Genomic DNA, 23973 nt, shown 5'->3' with positions numbered 1-23973 from the left:
GAGGGCAAGGGAGGACAAAGGAAATGTCTGAATGGTGAGTAGACAAAGGTTGCTCAGATAATGGCCTTTGATATCATCTAAGCAAGGGAAATTAATGCTTGTTAATAGCAGCTAAGGATGAGAAGAAGCGAAATGAAAATTGTTCAACCTGAACCATTAACTCTGTTTAGTTTGGTTTGGTTATAGTTTAGTTTAATTTAGAGATACAGCGTGGAAACAGGCCCTTCAGCCCATCGAGTCCATGCCAACCAATGATCACCCGTACACTTGTTCTATACACTAGGGACAATTTACAAAAGCCAATTAACCTGCAAACCTGCATGCCTTTCGAATGCAGGAGGAAACCGGAACACCCAGAGGTAACCCACGCGGTCACAGGGAGAACTCCGTAGGAACAGAACCTGCAGTCAGGATTGAACCCGGGTCTCTGACAATGCCGCCCTGAAATCTGTTTCTCTTTCCACAGGTGCTGCCTGGCCTATTGGCTATTGCCAGCATTTCCTGTTATTTTCTATTATTCTATTATTATGATTAAAAAAAACAGTTATTACCCTGAGTATACCAGAAGTTTCTGTATGCATTTCAGATGTCCAGCTCCTGCTGCTGTTATGCTTTTCAATTCCTATTTCCAAATATTTTCGATTAAAATAACTTTTTGACCACATCAATTTCGCAGGAAACTATCATTTTCATTGCTGCAATATCCCCTAGGTTTACTCTAACTCTATACTAAACACAGAAAATAGAGAGGTCAAACGTTGGTGTTATTTGGAACTGTGAATTATTTGTGGATACGATCAAAACCAAATACTAATTATTATCTGCATGTCTTCTTCTTCTGAAGACCCGAAACGTCACCCATTCCTTCTCTCCTGAGATGCTGCCTGACCTGCTGAGTTACTCCAGCATTTTGTGAAATAAATGTATTTTTCTTCTTCAAGATCTGCATGTAAATCAATGCGATTATAAACGTGAAGTGTTGCGGACAATCTGCATAAACATCATCAATACTATGTCGATGCAACATTAATATTATGTAGATGCAGATGCAAGAAGTTTGTCACTACATTGTGCAGAGAGCTCAGATGAGTTGCCAGTGCGGAGGGGACCATACGAGAGGCGGAACTGTTTACCACGCACTGGACGCGGCGGCGGTTGCTTTTTCGGGTGACACTCGGAGTGACGGTGAAATTTGAAGCTAATATTTTTTTTCTGCCCCCAAAGATAAAGGGCCAGGAGGAGGAGGAGAGGCGGCATGGCGGAGAGTATTGTGAGTAAACGCTGCGACTTTGGGTGGGGGGGGGAAGGGTCCTGACTGACTCGCTGCGACGCTTGCCTTGCCTTGCCTTGGTTGTCAGGCAGGTTGCCCGGGGCCCGGCTGAGGGGAGATGGCGGCGGCGTGAGGGGAAAGGCCCGGCGCGGCTACCGCGTCCACAACAGTGAGGCAGCACTTTAAAGCCATAATAAACCACGGGCCTTGAAACACACCTACCTAGCAGACGTGGGCCAGAAGATTCGAGAATCACCTGCACCCTTTGCCAATGAGCCCCATAACCTTCCTCTGAACATCACCATCTCCTTTGGGTGGCTTTCTTCTCTCTCTCTCTCTCTCTCTCTCTCTCTCTCTCTTTCTCTCTTCCTCTCTTCCTCTCTTCCTCTCTTCCCCCCCCCCCCCCCCCCCCAATGGCCTTCCTCCAATCTCCAAAGGTCCTGCTTGTCGAGTTATTTTGTTTCTGCCTTTTGGCCATTATTTTTACTCTCGCAGTTTTGTCCTGTGGAAAGGAGTACTGGAGGAGACACGCAAGAATTGGACGTCTGTGTGCATTCTGTCAACGTTATTTCTTTTGGGGGACTTGGCCCAAAATGCAGTGTATGAAACTGCTAGAAGTGTGCCAGATATTATTTCCAGGTCCACCACACAGATTAGTCTTTTGTAACCAATTCTGTAGTTTTCAGATTCATTCTTCAGGCTCTTTTTTTTTAAAGGGCTTAATAATATTCAACTGCTTTCATTGATCCCTTTTTTATAATTCAAGTTTTCTTAGATTGAATGGAGGTGAATGTGAAGAATGGCGTGAATTAGTTGGAGTTGCTAGTATCTTCTGTGGGGTTAAATTCAGCATGAGTTTGCAATTTTGGGCAGTGGCGGAGGTTTAATATGCCATTGTAGTTTGAACAAGTAAACAAAAGGAAGGATAACTGTTTTAGTTAGAAACAATGGTCTGGTGGCATCTTGTGCATTTTGGAATGGGAAACAGACTGAAAAGAAGTTAAGGAAGTATAGAAAATTGTGCTCACCAACATGAACATAAAATGAATTATCCAGTATATAAAATATTTCACAGCATATTTGTGGTCAAGAATATAATTTTGTATAAATTATTCATTTGAGAGATTAAGTTAAAAAAAATCATTATTTTTAAAAGAAAAGGGCAAATATGAACTTGCAAAAATCGACTTTGTAATATACTCTTAGTGTATAGAAGCTGTTGTATCTTTGTCGGTGTATCTTTGCAGGCTAAGACAAACAGATGTTAAAGTGTTTTAAGGAATTAAAATTTTAAAATAAAACTGGTTTGAAGTTGAATGATGTAGTAAGACCAAGGCAGTTAGATCGAAATCAGTTTCAAAAAAGAGATGGTGTAAACATTCAGTAGATTGGTTCACATCTGCAAACCAATAAACATATTTAACGTTTCAAGTGTGAACTCTGCATTGGGATGTAAATCTATTCCCCATTTAAAATTATACTTTTTGGTTCAAACACTGACATTTAGAAAGCAATGAAAGAAAAGTGTTTATTGGACTGTAGTGTTTCAGAAGGGAAGCTGGCAAATGTAAAACTGGGGCATTCCAACTCTCTGACAGACATAATTAGTATAATAGCAAATGTAGTTTCCATTAATCTGTACAGTCAGGTACTCAGGAGAAATAAAAGCTTTCCTATTGTCACAAGAGTCAGTCAAGCCATTTGTGCTTGGCAGTAATGTAGAAGCAGGCCCTTGTTGAACAAGTGGAAAATGGCTCCATGGGACTACAGGTCCATTTGCCCAACAGAGGTTGGAGTGCACACTATTTCCTGACTCGCTTGTCGGTCACAGTTGTGACTCTTTGCAATGACTACACCAGTTTTGATCTGACTTCTCTGTTGTTAATGGATATGGGTTTACCCAGTTGTCAGTGGAAATAGATTACCCTGAAGAAGGATACCGACCCGAAACATTACCTATCCATGTTCTCCTGAAATGCTGCTTGACCTGCTGAGTTACTCCAGCACTTTCATCCTACCTGTGGAAATACTTTCTTCTGGTTTTGCTTGAAGAGGCTTGAGCTTCCTGCATCTGACGTAGTTTTTGAGTTAGCAACTAAGCATAGCAATTTTAGATAAAGAACGATGATAATTGACTTTTCTCCTCATAGTGATACCAACTGGCCAGTCTCCTTTCAATAGATGATGTCCAATTTATAGACCTATTGAACTTCTCTCCATTGGCCAAAAAACTCATCCCATTATTTGAGATGTGCTACAACTGGATGTATAACTCCCTTGGATACAAGGCTCAAAATTACATACTGTTCTCTAGTCATTTCCAAATGCAGTATTCTAACACACCCTAACAATAAAGCCCAACATATCATTTGCTTCCCTAGTTGCTTCTTGTACCTGTTTATCAACTGTCTGTCACAAAAGAAGATACCCAGGCACCTAGAATATGTCTCTTCTATTAGTGTTTTGGGATGGCTCCCCAGATGTACAAGCAACAGGATATTCAGTGACATGACTGACTGCATCGAGTATCCTCTAATTGTATGATAATACCTGAGATGGCTCTTAATGTGTTTCCTGATCTCATCATGGAGGCTTCAATCAAATCGCCATGAACATTAATCTATTATCCTCAATGGTATTGATCAGAATGCCCCACACCCGATATTGAATAGTTTGCCAGAGGAGGTAGTTGAGGCAAGTACAACAACATTTAAAAGACACTTGGACAAGTACATGGGGTAGAAAAGGCTTAGCGGAGTGTCGATCAAGTGTGGGCAAATGGGACTAGCTTAGATGTGGCTATCTTGGTTGACATGGATGAGTTGGACTGAAGGGTCTGTTTCCGTGCTGTATGACTATGACTGAGTGTGCTTTTCAGTTTGGATTTTCCTTTTCATATACCCACATCCATTAGTGTCTCAGAAATACTATGTATCTGTACTTTAATATTGATGAGGAGATTGTATCCTTTAATAGAAAGTGCAATGTTTGAATTGCACTGATGCTCTTAACTGCTTGTCAAGAAGTCCACAAGTGTGGTTGTCAGAAGTTTAGTATTAAAAATTCTGACATTGGGAATATTGACTCTTTAAGTTGGCCAAAAATCTAAAAAAACATCTTGGGTTTTGTTTTAGTTGCGTTGTCGTATATATTTTAGTACTGCGTCATGCAAGACAGAAACGGGCCCTTCGATCTAACTTGTCCATGTCATTCAAGGTGTTCCATCTAAGCTTGTCCCAGGTGCTCACACCTGACCCATATCCCTTTAAACCTTACCTATCTATGTACCTGTATAAACGTCTTTTAGATGTTGTTAATGTACCTGTCGCAACTACTTTAGTTGGCAGCTTGTCCCATATACAAGGCATCCTCTGTGTGAAAAAGTTGCCCCTTGGGTTTCTATTAAATCTTTCCCCTCTCACTTTAAACCAATGCCCTCAGGTTTTTGTCTCTATCCAGATTCTGTACATTCACCACATTATTCCCCTCATCATTGTTTATACACCTGTATAAGATCACGCCTCAGCCAGTTGCACTGCAAGGAATAAAACTCTAGCCTGCTCAACCTCTCCCTGTAGCTCACACCATGACAAATCTTATTTGCATTCATTCCAGCTTCATGGCATCCTTCCTTTAGCCGAGTGACTAGAACTGAACATAATATGCCAAATGCAGCCTCAACAATGTCATGTACAAATGCAAGATAATGTCCCAACTTTTATACGATACTCTGACTGATGAAAGGCAGTAGGTCAAAGCCCTTCGTTATCATCCTATTTATCTGCAATGCTACAGGGAACTATGTACTAGTACTCCTGGATGCCTCAGTTCTTCAACACTCGCTAGGGCCCTACTGTTCACTGTGAAGATTCTACCCTGGTTTGATGTCCCAAAATGCAACACCTATACTTATCTGAATTAAACTCAATTTTCTATTCCTCAGCCTGCTTGCCCAGCTGATGAAGATCCCACTGTAGTTTTTGATAAACACATTCCCTGTCTACGATACCACCTATTTTAGTGTCATCTACAAACTTGCTATTCATGCCTTGTGAATTCTTATCCAAATAATTGATTTAGATGACAAATAGCACTGGCCCAGCACCAATCCCTCAGGCCTGCCATTAGTCATAGGCCTCCAATCTGAGAAACAGCCTGCCATAACCACCCACTGTTTTCTATGTTTAAGCCAATTCTGTATCCAGTTAGCTAGCTCTCCTCGGATTGCATGCTATCTAACCTTTAGAATAGTCTACCGTGTGGAACTTTATCGAGGGCCTTGCTAAATTCCATGTAGATTATATCTGTGGTCCTGTCCTTGCTTCTTAAAGAAACAAGTCAATCAAATTTGTGAAACACAATCCCTGCGCACAAAACTATCCTTTACTACTTCTGTTCTTGGTTACATGGCTGGTTAGGGTCAGCCACATTTCAAAAATGGAACAAGCAATCTTCTATTGATTTGACAGTTTTCATGTGTCTTTATGAGCTTCCTGAGTTTAGAGAGTAGCCAGCTGCCTACATTTGCCACTACCTATATACACTCGCATGCATCCTCATCAGTTGCAGAATGCCTTTCACCCCAACCATCTTTACGGTGGAGCCCAGGGGCCTGGCTGAATAACTGATAGACTGTGGGTGGCACGTTGTATAGGTCCTGCCTTTGCCGCAAACATCTGGGGCCAGAGCTTTGTCGTGAAATCTGTAAGCAACATCAAAAGCTTTCGAATATCTCTGACATACAGAACATTTAAACACAAGTAATAATGTTTTCAATTATTTTCTATTTTAAATATATTTAGAAAATGAAGTTCTTCAGTACGACACGGCTACTTATCCAGATAAATATAGTGCTGCACTTTGGTATGAAAAATAAGCAGCATGAATAAAGAATTTTGTTCCAAAGGAGGTGAAACCACACAGGAACCTGAGAGCATGTCTGCATAAAATGTTGCACGTGACACAACAGGTTGAGAATGCAGTCAAAAGCCATACATTATTCTGAGTTTAATCAATAGAGGTAAAATGTATAACAACAAGCAAGTTGTGCTGAATCTTTGTAAAACATTTGTACTGCCTCAACTGGAGTGTTTTGTGCAATTCTGGTTGTACAAAAATATTGTTCAGAGTGGGTCCACAAAATAATTTTGGACCATAGTTCTTGCCATGAGGAACTGCGGGGATAGAATAGAGAGTCAGGGACAGTTTACTCTGGAGATGAGAAGGCTGCTGTGAGATTTGATGGAAATGTGTGAAATGAGTTTCATCCAGTCTTTCAGACCGCATCTCCAGATTCCAACCCATGGAGCATTAAATGGTTTCTCTAATATCACTCTTAATTCTTTTTCCTGTGACATTGTGTCCTTGACCCCTCCAAAGAGAGGTCATAAGGCATATGAGTAGAATTAGGCCATTCGGCCCATATAGTTTACCCCGCCATTCAATCGTGGTTGATCTATCTCTCCCTCCTAACCCCATTTTCCTGCCTTCTCCCCATAACCAATGACACATGTACTAATCAAAAATCTATCTCTGCCTTAAAAATATCCACTGACTTGGCCGCCACAGCTTTCTGTGGCAAAGAAATCCACAGGTTCACCACCCTCTGACGAAAGAAATTTCTCCTCATCTTCCTAACAGAATGTCCTTTAATTCTGAGGCTATGCTCTCTTGTCCTAGACTCTCCCACTAGTGAAAACATCATCTCCACATCCACTCTATCCAAGCCTTTCACTATTCTGTACGTTTCAATGAGGTCCCTCCTCATTCTTCTAAACTCCAGCGAGTACAGGCTCAGTGCCGACAAACGCTCATCATAGGTTAACCTACTCATTCCCAGGATCATTCTTGTAAACCTCCTCTGGGCCCTCTCCAGAGCCTTCCTCAGATATGGTGCCCCAAATTGCTCACAATATTCCAAATGCAGCTCACTATCCATTCTGTCCAGATCCCACATCATTTTACACATTCTATTTAAAACTATTAAATAATTAATGTCATTTCCTTAGGGCTTCATCTGTAGACCTCAAATACATGATAATTTAATTTGAGGCTCATGATCTGGCATAATCTGACTGTGCTGCATCTGCGAAACTATATTTCCAGTGTAATGCCAAGGAATTCCCAAAAGGCTAGACCTGGGGATGAAGCTTATGAAAAACTGGTGCCATCTGCCCTTGCATCCCAGGCTTCTGTGCTTGAAAGTGCATGTGCAAAGTCCAATTGGAATCGCCACCAAAAAATCAGTGGGATCTATCCCATTAAACAGTGAAATAATGCAAAAGACGTACAGATTTGTTGGTTAATTGGCTTGGTATAAGTGTAAATTGTCCCTAGTGTGTGCAGGATAGTGTTAGTGTGCGGGGATTGCTGGTCGGCGGTGGGCCGAAGGCCCTGTTTCTGTATCACTACACTAAACTAAAACAAAAACAATATTGTGACAGCATAGCTATACTTGTGAGGTAGATTAACTAGAGTTAAAAGTAACAAGTAATGTCTGAAATAAACTATTGTGCATCTTGTGAATGTTTTTCCTCACCATTTATGGAGTAATCTGACTTGATCACTTCTCATCAAATTGGTAAGCATGCTCGAACTAGAAAACAACTGGGGCCGTAAATTTCTGTAGAACCAAAGAAATTCAGCTAATTAAATATTGAACACATCATCATGGCGTGATCCTGCTACTGTTGCTACTGTCATGGGAATAACTGAACAAGGGGAAAAAAAAACCCATGATATTTGTAGATTTTATAGCAATTAAAATTGGAATTCCTAAGATTGAAGGTGATTTAATTTTTTTTAAACTTTCCCTTTTATATAAGGACGCCTTTACTTTAAACATCATTAATTCAACGTTTCCTTTTATACAAGGAAGTCTATACTTTAAACATAATTTATTTTACTTTTCCTTATATATCAGGGAGCCTATAAATGATACATTAGGCAGCAGGATTAACACGTGTCACAAATGCTCGTGGCTGTTTTATGACGATTTTGAGTTAGTAATACGGGGAATTCCTTTTACACTTTGCCTTTATAAATTGTAATGCTGCAAAATTGTTGTGAATCGGTGGCTAGCAAAGTTTTAAATTTTCTGTAAGAAAATGTGTAAAATTTATAATGTATTTATGCTGAACTCTAGGTTTAGAATAGTGCAAGCTGACAACAGCAAGTCATGATGCTCAAGTGCCCTATGTTTTATTAAAACAAAACTGAATTTCACAGACTCTGCTAAATGGCATCCATCTGCTTGTGGTTTTTGTGGTATTAATAGTTAACCTACAGTTTTGGTTGTAGTTATACTGCTTATCTTGCTGCACTGCAAAATATACTCTACGCTGCGGCAAATTAATTTCTGGGCCCACAAGGGTTAAAACCACCAGCAATCTCCTGCGGCAAGAACTTGTGCCTCTCTTCTCCCCCGCCCTTTATGCCTGCTGTTGTCATATATAACAGTATGATGTCAATTCAGCTGTGTAGCCACTTTAACTGTCAGGCCTTTATTAAGCTTTCTTAAATCTCAACTGCAAATTATTTTTATATAAAGTCATCTGTAATTCTGTATGGAACAGCTGTAATTGCTGTTTAATCAAGGATGTCTTGGAAGATCCCATGTCATTCTAGTAAAAATCTTTAAAGTTTTGTCATTTTTGTATGTACTTATGTATAATGTATTAATTTATTTTTTGTAGGTTGTCCGTATCCAGTCACCGCATGGCATGAAACGGATTAATGTGGGGAAACGAGAAACGGGAGCCCAATTATTGAACAAGGTAATCAGCTGTTTGCATAGCAAGTTTGTTTCAGGGGAGTTAAGTTAAACTTGTATGTTACCCTTTTAGGTTCACCAGTTTGGCCTTTTCATAATTAATGAAAATGTTAATGAAAATGTTAAACTATTTTTTATTTGCTTTACACAAGTATTTATTGATGTTGTCAATTGAATGATAGATTGTTCTGAATCCTGTTGCTTCAGTCTGTCCAATGTAAAACTAGAAATCTCAGAGAGGCTTAAAAACAGTTTGTATTTGGTGGGTAGGTGAATTTTTTCCTGCCCATCTAGTTTCCCGAAACTAATATGGTGACCTGAATTCTCTTAAATATCATCCTTTTGTTAGAGTGGATGTTGGCCCCCATCAAAAGCACCTTCAGTTTTTGCATGAAGGAATATGGCAAATCAACTTCTACTGACAGCAATCTATTCTTGATGTCCACAGTTCTGTGGGAGAGGAGCCACCAGTAATCAAACCTAGATCTGGCCTTGCACAACTTAAAGTGGTAACCTTGGATGCCACCTGGCCCGCTGTGTTACTCCAGCAGTTTTGTTAGGCTTAAAATGGTAACCGACAGTCTTCGCCAATTTATTTAAGTAAAACGTCAACTGGTAAATAGTCAATTCTAAAGTCATGGGTTGTAAAGGGCTCAACTTTGTGAATGCCAGGGCAGGCCATGAACTAGGGAGAGAGCCAGTCAGTGGCTGCGAGAAGGAACATTTAAAGTCCTTCAAAAAGTCCTCTTCACCCCTACCATCTTATTACCTGCTAGGCTCTGTCCTTCTCTCTTCCAGATTTCTTTTCTTTCCCCGCCCCTTCCACAATCATTCTAAGGAAGGGTCCCGACCCGAAACGTCACCTATCCATGTTTTCTAGAGATGCTGCCTGACCTGCTGAGTTACTCCAACACTTGTCGCCGTCTTCAAGTCCTTGTTGACCATGACTTTGTCCTTGATGTGAGCACTCCATCTGATAGCAACTTTTTTGGGTCAGTCCTGCCACCAATCCTGATTTGTGTTTCACATTTTAAAACAATGGAACTATGGAAACGATGGCCATATTTTGAATCTTGAACTGTAGGCCTTGGTGAGGGGAGTGCGAGGGCGAGACTATTAATGGTGTAATTAGTCAGTTGAGTTGGAGGCGGTTGTGGCATTTACTAACTATGAAGTTTGAGTGTTTCAGCTGGGGAGAAAAAGGTGAGATTGGTTGAGAGAGTGCTGAAGATATTTGTCTATTTTGTTATTGGAGTGGTAGAAATAAATGTTGGTCAGTAGCTGTGCATTTAATCAGAAAATGATTTTTAACATTTTTTGTTTTCGAATTGTGATTTAGTTTTGTTATTTCGTTTTCAGGTTGCAAAGGAATTTGGTTGTTCCAACAATGGCTTTTCTGTATATCTTAACAGAAATAAAACAGGAGAAATCTCCCCTACAACGAATAAATCGATGTCCTTGCTTAAAATCAAGTGCGTATTGGTTTTTGCTCATTTTTCCTCTAGTACTTTTCAGACGATCAAGATCATGGAAAGAAATGTATGATTAAGTGACACTTTAAAACATATAAGGTACTAATGATGAAAATACAGCAGTGTTAAAGTGGACATGTTACTCCTGATCAATTTATCCCTAAGATTTATTGCAATTAATAAACACTTTACAAGCATAATTTTGAGAAAGTGTTTCTAATGGGTTGCTTATTCAGGAAACATTGTACAAGAAGTAATTTGTTGGCAATTTTACAGAGAATGGATATAATTATGAAGTATATTGTTTCCATAATTTCAGTAAAATCAATTTTTTTATTAAAGTGCCTGCATTATTGATTTGATGGAAGTTAAATTACTTTGGCATTGGGGAAGAGACATTTGCATGGGTTTGTAATAACAAGGAACTGCTGATGCTGGTTTATACCAAAGATAGATCTAAAATGCTGGAGGAACTCAGGCAGCATCCCTGGAGAACATGGAAAGGCGATGTTTTGGGTAGCAATCCTTCTTCAGACTTAAGTACTTTTAAATTCTTGATTCAAGAATTCTGAAGAAGGGCTTCAACCCAAAATTATCACCGATCCATGTTCTCCAGGGATGCTGCCTGACCCGCTGAGTTACATCAGTATTTTGTGTCTATACTTGCACAGATGTTCCTTCACTGAAGTTGCCTTAGTGGAATAGGTGAATGGTTTGTTCCACAACTACTTCGTATGGGAAATATCTACTATTTTATTGAGTATGAAGAAATTGATCGTAGGCTACTTATTTACTTATAATAGAAGTGAGTGCAGTTGATATTTAGTTAGTACACAATTTATTGCTATTTTCTGGGAGAATGCAATAAAATCAATATCCATTTCATTTGTGGGGAAATGAAAATCGAACATTAGGGTTGAAATATTTTGACTTCATGCGAATAATTATTATGGTTATGAAGTCATACAGCACGGAAGTAGGCTCTTTGGCCCAGCTCATCAATGCCTTCTAAGCTGGTCCCATTTGGCCCGTATCCCTATTAACCTTTCCTCTCAATTATGCACCAATTATTTGTCTTTTAAACCATTATTGTATTAGTTGCGAATCTTTACCATTTGGGAAGCCATTACACACTGGCTTGATGTTTGACCCCCGATATAAACAATTCCATTGAAGGCCACTGAATAATGATCAGATGAAGTGACCCTGATCAACTGTATTTTAAAAGTACCTGGACATAAACATTTCAAATTAACTATGCGTACTAATAAAAGTAGATCCAAAGCAAAAAGCCCAACTAAGTTTTTTGTTCATGTGTTCTGAACCATATTTCTTTTACTTATAAAACAAAATTGCATCTCGTGGGTGAATCAAGAACCAGAGGATGTAGGTTTAAGAGGAGAGGGGAAAGATTTAATAGGAATCTGCGGGGCAAATCTTTTCACACCCTCTGTGGTTAGTATATGGAACGAGCTGCCAGAGGAGGTGATTAAACCAGATACTATAACAACATTTAAAAGACATTTGGACAGGTACATGGACAGGAAAGGCTTGGAGGGATACAGGCCAAATACGGGCGGGTAAGACTAATGTAGATGAGGCATTTTGGTCGGCATGAGCAAGTTGGGCCAAAAGATCTGTTTCCATGCTGTACGAGTCCATTTGAAGGGAAGTTCGGGTTAATTAAACTATCAAAGTTTTTCCTTGTCAATAGGAGATTTTTGAAAGTGCCGTTGTAATGTGAATATCTGTATTTGATTTGATTGATTATTATAATATTTCTCCCTTAGACATGGCGACTTGCTGTACCTTTTTCCATCAAATGATGCTGGGACTTCTACTCAGGTCATGGAGACTTTGTCTCAGGCTCATGGAGGGCCACGGGTTTTAACCCCATCTGCAGTGAATATTGTGGAGGATGAAATTGACCAGTATTTAAACAAGCAAGATGGAAAGATTTATAGAAACCGGGACCATCAACAGTAAGATTTTTTGAACAGCAATCTATTGAATAGCATTAATTTTTAAATGCTAATAGGATATAATAAGTTGTGGCGCCACCTGAGTGTTTGGCCACTCCATGATCGAGCCCTCAGCACGGTGATTACGAGGGGCGGGTTTTGGTGATAAGGTGACACGGTCACGAGGAGTGCTGTGTGTGTGTGAGGAGAGAGAGTGCTTTGGGTGTGTGCTCTTCGTTTGCTGTGAAAATAAAACCTTCCTAACCGGACTACAAGGTGTCTAGTCTAATTCGGAGCTGGACCGTACTGAGTCCCGCCACAAAGTTTTAATTTTAACTTTTTTAATTTCCTAAGCTGGAAGTGCTCTAGCACCAATGAATAACTTCTGTACCCAAGACTTAAGCAGTTGGCTCTCTTTTTAAATTATTCGCTCCCTTGACGATTATTCACAGTAAGAAGAATTGGATAACATGCAAGGACTTTACCATGTGTTTTAAATCAGTTCTTGAAACATGAGGCTTTTGCACAAATCTCCTTGCTTCATCCTGAACTTTTTATTCTTTGCTACTGACTAAGCAGCACTCAATGTTTTGGCATCCTATCAGAGCATAAGCTTGTGTTTGTTAAATGTCATTGAGCGTACAGCATGGAAGTAGGCATTTTGGCCCAACTTGTCCATGCTGACCAAGGTGCCCTATCTAACTTGGTCCCATTTGCCCATATTTGGCCCTTATCCTTCTAATCATTTCCTATCCATTTGGTGAACATGTGTTGAAAGCTCTGAGATCACCATGTTCAGCATACAACCCCCTAAATTTAAAAAATATTAGATTAGTTTGTTTAAATTTCATTGTTGGAAAAACATCGAAAGTGTGTGATATGAAATATAAACTAGGTTTAGCAGCACTGCTGCTAAATCTAGTTTATACTTCAGGTCCCGCACTTTCGCTTTTTTCTGCCTAACCATTGACTAAGACAAAATAAGTTAAAGACTGAGGTATTCATTTATTCAATTATGGGGATATTGACATCTCTCATGTTTTAAAGCTTATAGCTTCAGAGGAATTGAATATCTTTGTCTTTTTTTACATTTGTTTATGGAATGTGGATGTTATAGACAATGTCAGCATTTCCTGACCGGCAATAATTGCTCCTGAATTGAGGAGCCTGTTGAGTTTGAAGTCGTATATTCAAAGTAGATGAGGGTGGCAGGTTTGCATCCTTTTGAAGACTTTAATGACAGTCTGGTGATTTCCTGGTTATTGCAATTAACTTATGATTTCCTGATTTAGTTGCTTGAATTTATCTTTCACATTTTACCATTTTGTTTGCACAAGGTTATGCTTCTGACTCGATGGTCCAAGACTCTGAATGCGAGTCCAGTAATATGCACTTTGTTACTCTATCCCCTACACCTGTTGAGTTATAGAAGGATTTCCTCGATTGATTAACTCCGTAAAAGTTAGCCAATTAAATTAATCTGCCATATTCGCTGTTTTACCCCAAATAATTAAGTCTATACAAAAGTAAGAAAGCCAGTACTTGTGTTAAAATCCTAAAGTCAAACTGTAAAATGATAGCAGTAATAAGATGTTTTTTGCACAAATCAAATTGTGCCCCATAGGTTTTGTTAAATTTCTAATTTATATGTTTCTTTAGGTGTCGGCATGGTGCACTGGGTAAATGTGTTCATTGTGTACCATTAGAGGTAAGAAGAAAAGTTATCAGTAATTCTATTTGGGAAGCAATGTATCTTTTTCAGAATATTTAAGCTTATCTTAAAATATTGATCAAGACAGTGTAAGATGCTTTTGTAATTGCTACACTGCAAGCGCATTTTAGACTGCATATAGTACTTTTAACTCTGTGCTAATAATGTTTGCGAAATTCAATTTTTGTATAAAAATCTTTAAACAAACAATTGAGGGAAATATCATCATGAAAGCCATGACCATCATTCCACTGAATGTTTGAAGTTGATTAATTCTTGGTCAAAAAGGACATTAATTATTCTATGCAATACAGATTTGAACATTTTCAATTCAATTTTGCCCTATTATGCTTAAATGTTAATTCTCCGAGCACTTTCCAACAAATACCATTGAGAGACTTTACTTAACAACCTAACTAATTCTACTTCAACTGTGCAGTAAGTCTAATGAGTCCTGAATTAGTATTGAAATCCACAGCAGAAGTTATAAAATTTTAAATGTGGCATTTTGTAGAACACTTTCTGCTAATAAAATTAGCATTTTGAATTAGCTGTTTTCGATGGTGGCTGAAAGATTAATTGATGTTATGACCTGGGTTGTCTTGGACTTGGGTGAACATTTACCTGAGATATATGTTTTCCTTTAGAAAGGAGAGTAGGTATTTTATTAGTTAATTCTGCAGACCTGTCTTTTATCCTGTGATTTTTTTTGCTAGCTAAACAACTGTAAAACCCTTTTGAGTGGTGTGTGTTTTGCGCTTTTGTTTCTCAGTTAACATACACTTAACTGTCTCCTTTTCTAATCGATTTCTTGTGTTTCTGGGAGAGTTGCAGACAGACAAATGCTGTCAGTTTAGAACAAAAATCAATCTCTCTTAAGGTTGTTGATGCCATCATATTAGTCTTGTAGTTTGTGATAATGGAATTTGGAGAACAATTGATTTTGATGTATAATTCAGTAAGCTGTTAATGCAGTCTCTGCTGCTGTATCTGCCAATGATGTAACTTGCAATTGACATTGTTTCCAAGATACTTTAAGCAAAATTCCACATCACCGCTTGTTTTGTTAACATCTCCTGGTGTAATATTTCAGTTTTCCATTTGTTTTCAATGCAGATTAAAGCAATGTATAATAAGTTAATAACCCATTCTTTACATTTAGTCTATGTAATATGGTGCCTGGTTTCGACCAGAAAAGAGATTTAGAAGCAATGAAAGTTTCGACAAGAAAGTAGGACAGAAAAGGGGAAAATGGGTCCAAAAAAAGACTACTGTAAAGGGAAATAAAATAAGAAAATGATACAATTGAATAGAAATCATGTCATTGTCTAAACTCAATAATGGCTTTAATGCATTGAGTCCAAAAATTAACAAAAGAAGCTCTGCGGGAAGATACCAGAAGATGAGGAGGGCAGTTATGGACGAAGAAGTACCTGCTGATACAAAAACTTGTAGATACTTAAAAGGCAAGGGGTGGGCAGAAGAATGCTTAATAGAAACAAGAATTCTGAGGGCAGATTCAGGCTAATGGTTTGCAAGATAAATGCTGAGTGTCGAACATTGTAACAAGAAATACTGGCAGCACACAGTAGGCCCAGGAAAGAAAAGGGAAAAAAATATTAACTGGTGCTTTTCATCCCTTCCTTCCATCATAAGCACCCGATCCATTGATATTCAGTTATAAACATTTATATAAACATTTTAGAGACTAAAGCATGAATAAAAACATGCATTTAAGTTGAGGTGGAAGCTGACATGTCGCATTTACAACAAAAAAAGAGAAAATTCATTGCACTTTGAAATATTTAGGAGAATTACAATCCACATGTATACATTTTAGAGTCAGCGATAGTTATGACAGAGTACTTTAAAATTTTACTAAACATACGTTCTAATGCAATTAGGTTTTCTGAATTGGTGACGGTATCAATTGTGAACTTGAAAAGAGGCAGTACTTCAGCCAGTGTGGAATATCATTTTGTGGGTGCAGCTAAGGAATGGGAGTATATATTCATTGCAAATATAGTCATTGTGCATAAACAGAGGAAACTAGCTGTTCCAAACCGTATGCCTTTGAAAAGGTAGGTAGACATTATTAAAACGAGTAGATGAGCAGAAATTAATTTGTACAAGCAATTATTGGGCATGTTTGCAGTTTTGCTAGCCAATTTGTAGGAAGGGAGATGACCCCAAAGAGAGTACCATGAAGATGTGCTAAGACGCTGCCAACAATGGGAAAATAAAGTTAAGCTTCTGCGTCTCTTTATTTTCATTGGGGCAGAAAGGCCAAAAGGAACTGTAATGGAGTGTTTTCTATTTATAAAGAATGTTGATGGATTAACTTGGGAATTTTTTTTTTCTCTTGGGGTTGTTGATGAAAGATTGTGATTTGAAATTGTCATGAGATTAAATTTTCTTTTGATGCAGTCAAATATTGTCCCGTTCGTTGTTTTGCACGTAAAACAAGTGAGGCAGATCATTGCAAATTAATAAAAATAGATAAATGTTTTGAGCACAAATTACTTGTAACTGTTGGCAAAAGTCCCCATAAAGTCCCCCCTGCATATGCGATTGGCTGTGTTTGTTTACAGCTGGATGTGTAAGAAAATAACTGCAGATGCTGGTATAAATCGAAGGTATTTATTCACAAAATGCTGGAGTAACTCAGCAGGTCAGGCAGCATCTCAGGAGAGAAGGAATGGGTGACATTTCGGGTCGAGACCCTTCTTCAGCTGGATGGTTAGATAATTCTTGACCCTGAGGGAGGAAGATTAGATTTTCATAGGCATATCTGCTATCAAAGCTTTTCCGTGAATGAGCTTGTATGGTTTCTACCACGTGGTGCTATTGGCATTTGAAAAACTCCACAATGTCTCAGATTTGGCCCCATTAGGAAGCTGCTGTTTTATGGGAGATCTTTTCTTGGATCTGAGCACTGAGGAGAAGGTGAGCATCCCTGATTACCTTTGAGTAGGTGATGGTGAGCTGCCACCTTGAACATCTGAGTTCTTCTGAAGAAGGTGCTCTCGCAGTGCTTTTGGGAAGTGGGTTTCATAATCTAGACCCAACAATGATCAATTTGTTGCACAAAATCCTGTTTGGTAATGTGCAGGGCAAGCTTCCCATGTGCTTCTTGGCTTGATATGTGCCATATCCCTCTTAGTACAATTGCAGTGCCCCATAACACAACAGATGGTGTACTTGGTGTGCAGTAGTTTTATATCCATGAGGACTGTACAATAGGAACGCCTTATGCTCGCAGACAAATGAATGAGCCATAGATGGTCGAGTGACAAGACAAAGTCAAGTAGATGTATCTCTCATATCAATTAGCTATACTCGCCACCCATCTGGCACTTGTATCTGATGTTACCAACCCAGTTTAGATAATGGACATTGAAGTCCTCTACCCAATGTACATTCACTGCCCTTTCTACTTTCAGTGCATCTTCCAGATGTTATTCAAACATGGAGGAGCACTGATTGATCAGCTGTGGTGGGAGGGTAGATAGTAACAGGAGGCAGCTTCCTGCCTTAGCATCACTAAGGTGTCATCTCTAATGGGTCTATCCTGCCGATGGCACAGGATGTTGGAGTTGGTTGTATTGACTGCAAGATTTGATCGTGAGCATGATCTTGCAAAGCTGTTGCATACTAGTCTTTGGGACAACTTTCCCAATTGTCAGGCCATCCCCAGAAGTTTGTGATTGCATTTACAAGGTAATCTGCACAGCGAGGAACTTCGCTGGTTTGGTTTAGTTATACAGGTTAATGAAGGGGTGAATGTCTGGATTATAATTCAAGGAATATCTTACAATATTTTCTTTATATTAATTGTGAATTGGTTACTTTGGAAATGCCAAATAGCGAACAATGGGAATTTGGAAAGCTAAGAATCTGGATTATTCTATTAAACCCAAAAGTTGTATTTTACCATATGAGCAGTAAATAGTTGCACATTTACTATTTAGTGAGTACCTGAAACAAGAAATAGTGTTAACTCGTATTAATAGCAACATTACTAATTAATCTGTTCATTCAACATCACTCCACTTGTATTAATCACTTTATTAGGATTCATGTACTGATTTATTATGTTTGCACAAGTAATGCAAAACATTTTGAAGTAAGCTGCAGTTATGCTTATCTATTTTATATATTTTTAGCCTTTTGATGAAGACTATCTCAATCACTTGGATCCACCAGTTAAACACATGTCATTTCATGCATACATCCGAAAACTGACTGGTGGCGCTGATAAGTAAGTATTCTTTGGAGAAGTGTCTATTCTAAATCTGTCTAGTTATCAATTTTACTTGGGTTGTGGTTCATATCTTGGGTTTATAGTTATAGAATCATGCAGCACAGAAACATGCCCTTTGGCACAACTCGTCCATGCCAATCTAGATGCCCCATCTAAGCTAGTCCCATTTGCCTGTGTTTGTTCATAGCCCTCTAAACCTTTCCTATCCATTTACCAGTCCAAATGTCTTTTAAATGTTGTTATTGTACCCACGTCATCTACTTCCTCTGGCAGCTTGTTCCATATACCCACCAACCTCTGTGAATAAGTTGCTCTTCAGGTTCCTATTAAATCTTTTCTTTCCCATTTTAAATCTATAGTCCCTCATGATTTTATGTCATTCAGTACCCATTTAGCTCTCCTTGTATCCAGTCATGCAATGCAACCTTCCAGAGCAGCCTATCATGCGGAATGTTATTAAAAAACCCATGTAGACCACATTTTTGGCCCTGCCTTGTCAAGCCTCTTGGTTACTTCTTAAAAAATCTCAATCTCGCACACAATCATGCTATTACTTATCCACCCCTGTCTTTCCAAATGCATGTCTCTCTTATCCCTTAGAATTCTCTCTGCTAACTTTCCTATCACAGATGTTAGTTTTACTGGTCTATAGTTCCCTGATTTTTCATTGCAGTCCTTCTTGCATGGAGGTGCAAGATTAGCCACCCTCCAATCTTCCAGCACTTTATCCGTGTCTAACATCCAGCACTTCCTCGACTGTAATACAGACTATCATCAGGACATTTCCATTACCCTTTCCAAGTTTGCTAGTCTTCATGTCTTTCTCAGTGGTAAAAATTATTAATTAAGAATCTTGCGCAATCCCCTGAGGCTCCACACTTAGATGTCCACATTGGTTTCCAAGCCCCCTATTCTCTCTCTCTCTCTCTCTCTCAGCCTTTTTCCCTTAATATACATAAAATCTCTTTGTGTTCTCCTTAAATCTTATCTGCCAGAGCTATCTCATGTCCCCCTTTTGCCCACCTGATTTTCTTGAGAATGCTCCTCAATCTCCGACACTCTTCCAGGGATACAATTGATCCCAGCTGCCAATACCTGACCCATGCTGCCTCCTTTTTCCTGAATGGTGTGTAATTTTCTCTCGTCGTCCAGATTTTCTTACTTCCAACTGCCCTGCCTTTTGTTCCATCAGGAGCATGCACACCTTGGATTCCCACTATCACACTTTAAAACATTCCACTTTCTAAATGTCCTGTTGCTTGCAGATAACCTACTTTAAACAACTTTTGCAAGTTTCTGTTTAATACCATCTGCTTCCAAAAGGCCCACCCACTGACACTTCAGTCACTTGCTGTCCAATTCCCTAAGAGAAAGTCAAACTTTGCCCTGTACATATTGCCTGTGGAAATATCTTCCTGAACACATTTGATAAATTCCACCTCATCTAAGCCCTTAACACTATGGTTGTCATGATCTATATAGGGAAAGATAAAATCCCCCACTGTGATGAAACCTGTTAACCTTGCAGCTGTCTGCAATCTCCTGGCATATTTGTTCCTCTAATTCCCGTTGACTATTTGGGGGCCTTTAGTACGATCCCAATAAGGTCCCTTTTTATTTCTCTGCTCTACCCATGTTGCCTCACTAGACATTCCTTCAGTAATGTCATCTCTGAATACTGACTGCCCTGATGTTCTCCTTTATAAAGCACCCCCCACACCCCCTTTTTTACCCCAAATTCTATCTCACCTATATCACCTTTGGCCTGGGAATGTTAAATTGCTAGTGCTGTCCCTCTCTTAGCCAGATTTCCATAATAATAACTATAACATCCCACTCACACGTACCGGTCTATGCCCTGAGTTCATTCTCTTTGCCTGACAGGCCACTAGTATTGAAATAAATGCAGTTTCATCCAATTGTCTTTCTTTGTTCCGTAGGGCTCCTGCCTATTCTGTCCACTGAACTCGCTGCCATTGACTTCTAGCCTCCCGCCTACCTCACTACTGCATTGAATCCTGTCCCCTGGACCTACAATCTATTTTAAACCTTCCTGGGTAGCACTAGCAAACCTCCCCAACAGGCTATTGCCCCCCCTCCAGTTCAGGTGCAACCTGCCTCTCTAGTACATAGCATGGTTCAAATCTCTAAATTCCAGCCCCATGCACTAACACCTCAGCCACCCATTCACCTGTCCTGTCTTCCTATTTCTGTGTTTGTTTGTTAGAACTGCCAAAGTATTGTGATTAAAATAATGGGAAAGTGGGTGAAATTGTTTAAAGAGGAAATTGTGAATGATTTGAAAAAATTGGATGTGAAATGCATATATTTCCTGCATCTTAATTCATTGCTCACTGACATTTCATTATGCTGGTGCAGTTTTCTGTAATTTAGGTGATGCTATTGACTTGCTTTAACAAATGTTCGTTAATTTGATCCAAACCGAACAATTAAATTCAGGATCTTTATAATCTATGTTTGACTTCACCCTTTACTCCCTAAAGACAGCCTTGCATGGTACTTGAGCATGTAAGTGATACTAGTTAAATTCACCTACGAAACGTAATGTCTCTAGAGGATGCCCTGAAGTTTCCATGTCATCAGAGAGCTGACTGCTCTCTATGCATTTTCTTAGTTACTTGTATGTGCCAACAAAAAGCTGACTTGTTCTATATCATCTATATGCTGTTTATCTCAAAGCCTTTCATTCCAAAAAATGGTGTTGCTGCCAGAATACCGGATTTTTAGATTTTTAGAATTCTTTTAGAGTCTACTGTTAGTTCTTTTAGAGTCCACTAAAGTATTGATAATTTAAATCCCATTAGACCATACAAACTATTTTTTCTTGGATATTGCATTATTCTTCCAAGAATTGGAAAATTTGGAGGCATCTAAACAGATCAACTTTGGAGTTTCAGTGGCTCCATGCTTTAACTTACGATTTATTTCTTTGCAAGGACCTGTTAAGATTTTGTTACTTACTATCTTGTAAATAATTGACAAAGAAATCTTTCTGTACAAATTGGGTTATGATTAAATCGATAGTGGTCATATTAAATACCATGGAGCAGGTATGAGGAACTGAGTAGCCTTCTACTTCTAGTCTACATAGAACATTTAAGCAAACATGAAAAACTGTACAAATTCTCTAATTTCCATGTATATTTAAAGATTCTAAAATTGTAATATCACACATTTTTACATTTGAATTGTACTGTGCAGCTAGCCAAACCCTTACCACTGTTTGCTTCTTCCTTCCTTTGAAAATGTTTCATTTGAGACATGTTATTGTCTCTACTGCACCCTTTGATTAGCAAATCCACTACAGACTGCTTTGTGTGAATCAGCTAAACCCTCACCTTGCACTTACATTTTATTTTACTGTATTTCATTTCATTGCATCCTCAAACACGAGACTTTCCCAGTACCGCCACTGAACAAAATAAATGCATGGTTTGCCCATCATATGTGCTAGCTCCAAAAGCACCTTGACAACCAAGTCCTAAAAGATTAATTTGTATGCATTATTAAAGTAACCAGGCACTTTTTAGTTTTTAGAGATACAGCACAGAAACGGGCCCTTCAGCCACCGAGTCCGCACTGACCAGCGATCCCCGCACATTAACAAAACCCTAGGGGACACACACTAGGGGACATTTTTACATATACTAAATGTACAAACCCAAGCCAATCAACCTACAAACCTGTACGTCTTTGGAGTGTCGGAGGAAACCGAAGATCTCGGAGAAAACCTATGCGGTCATGGGGAGAATGTACAAACTCCATACACACAGCACCCATAGTTGGGATTGAACTCTGCAAGTGCTGTAAGGCAGCAACTCCACTGCTGCGCCACCGTGCCGCCCATGTTCTTTGTTTACAACTTTGGATTTTCTGATGACTTGACAAGATTTATATTCAGATGATTTAAGAAATATCCAATCTTTAAAATAATTTCTTATTGGCAGCACCATAGGGTTAACACAGGACACTAGAAAATAGGAGCAGGAGTAGGCCACTCGCCTTTCAAACCTCCCCTATCATTCAATATGATCATGGCCTCAATTCCTCTACAGTTTCCCATGACTTTCAAATTCTGTATCTTTCTTTCAAATATTTATCAAGCTCCACCTAGAATGCATCTAACGATCTGGCTTCCACCACCCTTGGAATTCCTGAGGCTCGCAAACCTCGGAGAAACAAAAAATTGCACCTCTAGTTTAAATAACAGGCTTCTTATTTTGTGGCCTTGTACCCTTGTTCGTGGAAACCTTCCAACGTTTATCCTATTAATCACTCTTGAGATCATAAACGTTTCAATAAAATTGCTCCTCAATCTTCTAAATTCCAATGATCACAAACCCAAACTGCCTTGCCTCTCTTGATAGAATAACACTCTCATTCCAGAAATTATCCCTGTGAATCTCTTTTGGAGTGCTTCCAATACAACTGTATCCATTTATTTTGGTAATCGCACCTCAGCTCTGTGCAGTATTCTCGGTGTGGTCTCGCCAATGCTCTGAACAACTGTAACAACACCTCCCTGGTCTTAAACTCTAAACCCTTTGCAATAAAGGCCAAAGTGCTGTTTGCCACCTTAAATACTTGTTGGAACTGCTAATGTTCTGTGATTCGTACACAAGATAATCTCGATCCCTGTGAACTTCATTCATTTGCTGTCTCCATTCATATAATAATAATTTTAATTCCTTTTGACAGTGCAAAATCTCTCACTTCCTACATTCTTGATTAGCAAGGGTGTAGGGGGTTATGGGGCAAAGGCAGGAGAATGGGGTTGAGAGGGAAAGACAGATCAGCCATGATTGAATGGCACAGTAAACTAAATGGGCTGAATGGCCTAATTTTGGTCCTACAAGTTATGAACTATCATCTGCAAACTTGGAATCCTTGTATTTCTTTTGCTCCTGTGGGTCATTAAAGTAATAAATGATCAAGGGCCAAGAACTGATTACTGGGCTACTCCACTAGTTGAATTTCTTCAGCCTGAAATTTATTTCAACTCTATTTTCGATGCCAGTTTACAATGTATGCCTACGCAGTTCCTCCGGTACCTCTGGGTTATTAATCTACATGGCACCTCATCAAAAGCTTTTGGAAAATCTAAATACACTAGATCAATATGTTCCCCTCTATAAATTCTCCCTGTTACATCCTCAAAGAATTGGATTCAATTTGTCAAACATGATTTAACTTTCATCAAACCATGTTAACCAGGTTTCATTATATTCTGCTTTCCTAAATGATTAGTTATCTCCTCTTTGATTGTTGACTCTAGCATCTTGCCAACATTAGATGTTAAACTGGCCTGTAGTACCCTGCCTTCCATCTTCCTACCATTTTGAGCTATTGAGTCACATTGGCCGTTTTCCAATTGTTTTGATACCCTTCCTGTATTTTGCAAGTCCTGCAAAATTTGAATCAAGGGGTCACTTATCTTTGCAGCCATTTCCTTTACATCACTTGTGTGCAAGTCATCAATCTTGACAATATGTTCACCTTTTAG

At 39.0% G+C, this 23973-nt stretch overlaps 1 protein-coding gene across 1 annotated transcript in view; it reads left to right on the top strand.

The window, feature by feature from the left end:
• The first annotated feature begins 1120 nt into the window (after window positions 1-1120).
• Window positions 1121-23973, top strand: part of nploc4 (NPL4 homolog, ubiquitin recognition factor) — a 47632-nt gene continuing 24779 nt past the window's right edge. Inside the window, exons 1-6 of the mRNA XM_078401280.1 lie at window positions 1121-1270; window positions 8965-9045; window positions 10401-10513; window positions 12304-12495; window positions 14134-14182; window positions 18352-18446. Of these exons, the coding sequence (XP_078257406.1) occupies window positions 1256-1270; window positions 8965-9045; window positions 10401-10513; window positions 12304-12495; window positions 14134-14182; window positions 18352-18446 (545 nt within the window). The 5' untranslated portion in view covers window positions 1121-1255. The remainder of the gene's footprint in view (window positions 1271-8964; window positions 9046-10400; window positions 10514-12303; window positions 12496-14133; window positions 14183-18351; window positions 18447-23973) is intronic.

This window comes from Rhinoraja longicauda, chromosome 6 (assembly GCF_053455715.1).
Source record: "Rhinoraja longicauda isolate Sanriku21f chromosome 6, sRhiLon1.1, whole genome shotgun sequence".
NCBI classification, from domain to species: Eukaryota; Metazoa; Chordata; class Chondrichthyes; order Rajiformes; family Arhynchobatidae; genus Rhinoraja; species Rhinoraja longicauda.
The sequence above is the reverse complement of the archived record's forward strand: the minus strand, read 5'-3'. Positions and strand labels throughout refer to the sequence as shown.